Source organism: Apteryx rowi, unplaced genomic scaffold (genome assembly GCF_003343035.1).
Source record: "Apteryx rowi isolate R43461 unplaced genomic scaffold, aptRow1 scaffold_141, whole genome shotgun sequence".
NCBI lineage: Eukaryota > Metazoa > Chordata > Aves > Apterygiformes > Apterygidae > Apteryx > Apteryx rowi.
The window spans coordinates 552,043-557,023 of NW_020447653.1; the positions used below are offsets into that span (position 1 = coordinate 552,043).

A 4,981-nucleotide genomic window follows, 5' to 3' on the forward strand; every position below is an offset into this window, starting at 1 on the left:
GAGGCCCTTCCCGCTGCAGGGCGTGACGCGGCTGCTGCTCACCCGCGTCCCCTTCTTCAAAGAGATCATCGTCAGCTCCTTCGCCTGCGGGAGCTGCTCCTGGTCCAACACCGAGATCCAGGCGGCGGGCAGGATCCAGGAGCAGGGCGTGCGCTACACCCTGGCCGTCACCTCCCGGCAGGTGAGCCCCAGGCTCCGCGGAGAGATTAGCCCTTGCGCGGCGATTTGTTTGCTGCCGGCTGTTTGCAATCCCTAACGCACCTGTAAGGCGTGTAGTCGGGATCTGCCTGCGTGTTCCTTTTCCCTGGCCAGCCCTCCCTTGTCGGGTTGCCTCTCTGATCAGCAGCATCTGCTGGGCTCCTGCCAGTGACACAGGGGCTGTGAAGAACCTGCCCCTCCTGCGGGGTGGGTGGGACAGGAGTTAGAGCTGGGGACAAATGGTCCTTGGAAATGTAGCTTCAAACCTGGCTGGGCTGTTTGTCCCAGCTATGTGTCATGGTGAATGACAAGGCTGCTAAGACAGCCCTTAAGCTAATGTAGTTCATTTGGCAACAGCCGTGTGATCACTCAGTGTGTGGAAGCTCCTGGTCCTTTTTGGGATATTAATGCTGCTTGTGAATTGCTGTGTGCAGGATATGAACAGGGAGGTGGTGAAGACTGACTGTGCCACGACTCGAATTCCCGAGCTGGACTTTGAGATCCCGGCGTTCACCCAGAAGGGAGGTGGGTATGTGGTCAGTTCTCGTCGGTGTGCCTGGGGGCGTGTGGTGGTGCCCTGGCCGGAGCTTTGCTTTGGTGGCTGCCCGGAGACTCCATAGTGGTGTGGGGGCACAAATTTGGTGGCATAAGCAGCTCCATTCCCTCTCTGCGGAGCCCGCAACATCTTGCTGCTAATGTCAACTAGCATGGCTGAGCCTGCAGTGGGAGAGAAGTGTGGTGCCTCGGCTCAGCCTGCCTTCCTAACATGTTCCAGAGAAGGAGTTTTCTCATCTGGGGATTGTGGTGTCAGTCCTCTGGCAAGTGTGTAAGGTTTCTGGAAGGAGATAGTGCTGTCAAAGCAGGAACAGCACCAGAAATGGGAGGGCAAACAAGTAGCACCTCTTGCGGACTTGGCTTCCTATCTGTCAGATCAAATAAGCCTGAAATGGCTAATCTGTGGAGGCTGCCAAGGATCAGTGCGAGCTGGCGGGATCAGTAGCACTGCTGTGGTGTGCTTAATGCTGCTGTCGCTTCTGGTTTCTTTCCATTTCAAGTTCTCACCACCATCGAAGGGATAATTGACAGAGCTGTAGCAGGCCTGGAACAGGACCAGCCTGTCCGCAGGGTAAGATGCTGAGAAGAGGGAGTCTCTTAAGAGACGCTTGCTTGGCAAACTCTTACTTTGTTAATCCTGTACCTATTGGTACTGCACACCATTGGGTACCTCAGTATTTTGGGGTCTCTGGTTTGTGCTACTGACAGCGCTGTCTTAAGTTCTGGCCTGTCCCAGACATCACTCTCAAATGTCTCCTGTTTCGCAGGCGACGGACGAAGAGGTGGCAAGTAAAATAGATGAGTTCATTGGTAAACTAAAGCAGCTCAAAGAAGTACATTCCTCTTTCACCTTTGTAAGTACTTGCAAGGGTGCAGTCCCTTTCTGTTGGCGCATGGGCTGGCTTCCTAGCGCTGCCTTTGGCTCTCTCCTCCGTAGATCATAGATGATCCTTCAGGGAACAGTTTTGTGGAGAATCCTCATGCACCACAGAAGGATGAAGCTCTTGTGGTGGCTCATTACAAGAGGACTCCCCAGCAGGCTGCCATGCTGGGGCTTGGGGTAACGTGGCGATCTTGTGCTCCCTTCCTGCCGGGCAGTGCCTTCGCTCGGCCTGGGGCAGCTGCAGAGCTGTGGGGGAGCTGAGCCCTCCTGTGCCCTCGCTCCCCGGGAGACCCTGACCTGGCAAGCAGGTGTGGGTATGAGTTAATGCTGGGTTTGGTCTCCGCTGTTGCAGGCAGAGGAGGCGAATGAGACGCCGGCTGATCCTGTGGAGGACCTGAGGAACGAGGTGAGTGGCTGCAGTGTAACGGCCACTGTGCCCAGGTGACTCCGGCATGCAGGACAGCGCCCGGCTGGTCCCGCGATGTCTGTATGTGATAAAGTACGCGTGGCCGCTGAGGATGGGGTGCTGAGGGGCCTTCCTCCTGCGAGTGTCATGGCTCTGTGCTTGTCGTTTCTGCGGTCTAGGTGTTGCAGTTCAACACCAACTGCCCCGAGTGCAATGCTCCAGCTAACACCAATATGAAGCTAGTGCGTATCCTTTGAGTGGTGGCATGGGTGCACATTGGCACCTTCTGCTGGGGGCTGTGCAGAGGCCAGGGTGAGGGTGAGAGGCACGCTTTGTTCTGATCTAGACCTCTCCTGCTGTGTTGGTAAGGCACGAATAGCTTATTTCTAGCAGAGTCTGTGAGAGCGTGAGTCTGTCTCAGTGCTGCTCCTGACTTGCAAACATTACCTGTGATTTCTCAGGAAGCTGCTGTTCGCTGGGACAGTGCTGTAATTTGAGTCTGGATATGTATGTTTGTTTTCAACCGTGGTTCAAAACCTGTCTGTGTATGCTCCAAGGAATGGTGCGTTCTTTAGAGCAGAACTGGCAGGGCTACAGCTGAGTTCTGTAGACAGGGCACAGGCCCCCTCTTGGAGATTTTCATTTTTTCGATGACTCTTCCTTGACTGCCTGCTCCAGAAATCCCACACTTCAAGGAAGTGATTATCATGGCCACTAACTGCGACTCCTGTGGGCACAGGACAAATGAGGTGAGCTAGAAAACTACTCACCTCTTTTCTGGGGGGTGTTCTCCCGTGCTGTCATGGGTAGGTGTTTCTCAGACTCCCTGGCCTCTGCTCCACGCTCTTCCAAACGCGGCTGTGTTTGGCAGACGCAGCCGGGAGGCTGGATTTATCGGTTTTGTGCGGTACGTTGCACTGGGCATAACTGCCTTGCTTGCAGTGGATGGGGGCTGGATGATCCAATGGGCTGTGTAAAGGCTGACCAGTGCAGCCAGGTTAGGCAGGGTCTGCTTAAGCTGCTGGAAGGCTCTGGGTTCCCTAAACAAGGGAGGGGAGGGAATTCTGTGTCCTGAAGAGCTCCATTCCCCTGAAAGAGGATCATCCACCTCCAAACCTCTGCTGGTTCCTTGGGTTAAGCGTCTCCAACTCTGCAGCGGCCTTTGTACTGCGAGGTCAGAGGTGCTGGGGTAAGCTACCTTTAAAGCATCATCATGGACTGATGCAAACATATACATCTGGTCCTGGAGACTGACTGCCAGCGTTAAATGCCTAGGTTAAATCTGGAGGAGCGATAGAACCGCAGGGCACCAGGATTACCCTTCGGATTACAGACCCTTCGGACATGACTAGAGACGTCCTGAAGGTAAGATTTGCCTTCAGCTACCTACCTGCCATGCTTTGTGGGCTCCTGCACTGCAGCAGGACCGTCTCAGGGGCGCGGAGGCCTCCCCGGGACTTAGGCAACGTGCTCTGTTGCAGTCTGAGACATGCAGCGTGGAGATTCCTGAGCTAGAGTTCGAGCTGGGAATGGGAGCGCTGGGGGGAAAATTCACCACGCTGGAAGGGCTGCTGAAAGACATCAAGGACCTGGTGAGTGGTTCTGTGCAGCCAAGTTCGGCGCTGTTGTCAGCTCAGGTTCCTGCCCTCTGCTTGAAGGGCAGTTCTTGATGCCAGCGGAGCTCCATCCCCTCTTGTCAGTACCCGGCCTGCCCGTGGGGCACCGGGCTGTGGGACTGGGTTTCTCATGCCCTGGCCAAGTGAGTGCGTCTGCTCTTGCAGGTGGAGAGAAACCCCTTCAGCTTGGGAGACAGCTCCGCTCCGAGCAAAATGGAAAAGCTACAGGAGTTCAGCAGGAAGCTGCTTGACGTAAGTGTCCTCTTAACTTTCAGTCAGTTACTGTGTGGTTTTCATCACTGTCACTGTCGTTACAAAGTAGGCTTAATGGGACTCGTAAGCAAATATCAGCTTACCTTTTCTTTTTCAAAAGTGCTGAAAGAGTAGGGAGCTGTAACGTATTGACAAGCTCTCTTTCCCCAGATAATAGAGGGGAAGACAAAGGCTCACTTCGTAATGGATGACCCTGCAGGCAATAGCTACCTTCAGGTATAGTATTGTACACTTGAAAGATGAACTTCTTGAAGTCTTCTGAATAGTTTGGGAGGATGCATGCCAAGGAGAAAATTCGCTCGGGCTTCCTTTCAAGGCCCAGATAACGAGTGAGCTGAGAATGGGCATGCCTTGCCCTGCAAAGGGAGATTGTTGGTAAGTTTGTGGGAAGGAAGATGGAAGGAGTTCTTGCAGAGCTTGGAAGCTGGGAATCTGGTGGCTTGGTCTTGACTGAGTCACACTGTCCTTGGGGACATAGGCAAAGTTTGTTCTCTGTGCAGCAGTCTGGCTGAAACCTTGTCACTGTGGCTCCTTGCCACTGCTGGAACTTACCAAGGAGTTTGTAGCCTGTGCTAGTGCCTGAGATTTTGAGGCCAAAGCCAAAATGCCCGTTCTCTTTCAACCGGCAGAACGTGTACGCCCCCGAAGATGACCCGGAGCTGAAGGTGGAGCACTACGAGCGCACTTTTGAGCAGAACGAAGAGCTGGGCCTGAACGACATGAAGACGGAGGGCTACGAGACAGCGGCGACCTCGGAGCGGTAGCGGCGGGCGAGGAAGAGCCGCGCGTGCTTTGCCCCTCTTCTGCCACCGCTCTGAGGACGGGGACTGCGGGGGGGGGTCCGGGCCTGCTTTCTGCTGTGAGTGGGGCTGTAACTGCTGTCAGGGAGCGGCGGCAAAGCCGCTGCGGCCCCGGCCTTGTTTTGGCGGTGTATTCACGTGTTTCTGACGCATTTAAAGCGCCCTGTTGGAGTCCGGACTTTGTCTCTGCGCCCTTGTGTGCCCGCGGCCCCGCCCCCTGCCCGCGGCCCCGCCCCTTCCGCTCGCGCCG

At 55.2% G+C, this 4,981-nt stretch overlaps 1 protein-coding gene across 1 annotated transcript in view; it reads left to right on the forward strand.

Moving 5' to 3' along the window:
* ZPR1 (ZPR1 zinc finger) overlaps nucleotides 1-4,909 on the forward strand; it is a 5,196-nt gene extending 287 nt beyond the window's left edge. Inside the window, exons 2-15 of the mRNA XM_026057896.1 lie at nucleotides 4-181; nucleotides 633-723; nucleotides 1,254-1,324; nucleotides 1,521-1,607; nucleotides 1,691-1,813; nucleotides 1,989-2,042; nucleotides 2,222-2,288; nucleotides 2,721-2,791; nucleotides 3,199-3,231; nucleotides 3,318-3,407; nucleotides 3,524-3,634; nucleotides 3,824-3,910; nucleotides 4,082-4,147; nucleotides 4,561-4,909. Of these exons, the coding sequence (XP_025913681.1) occupies nucleotides 4-181; nucleotides 633-723; nucleotides 1,254-1,324; nucleotides 1,521-1,607; nucleotides 1,691-1,813; nucleotides 1,989-2,042; nucleotides 2,222-2,288; nucleotides 2,721-2,791; nucleotides 3,199-3,231; nucleotides 3,318-3,407; nucleotides 3,524-3,634; nucleotides 3,824-3,910; nucleotides 4,082-4,147; nucleotides 4,561-4,695 (1,264 nt within the window). The 3' untranslated portion in view covers nucleotides 4,696-4,909. The remainder of the gene's footprint in view (nucleotides 1-3; nucleotides 182-632; nucleotides 724-1,253; nucleotides 1,325-1,520; nucleotides 1,608-1,690; nucleotides 1,814-1,988; nucleotides 2,043-2,221; nucleotides 2,289-2,720; nucleotides 2,792-3,198; nucleotides 3,232-3,317; nucleotides 3,408-3,523; nucleotides 3,635-3,823; nucleotides 3,911-4,081; nucleotides 4,148-4,560) is intronic.
* The last annotated feature ends 72 nt before the right edge of the window (nucleotides 4,910-4,981 follow it).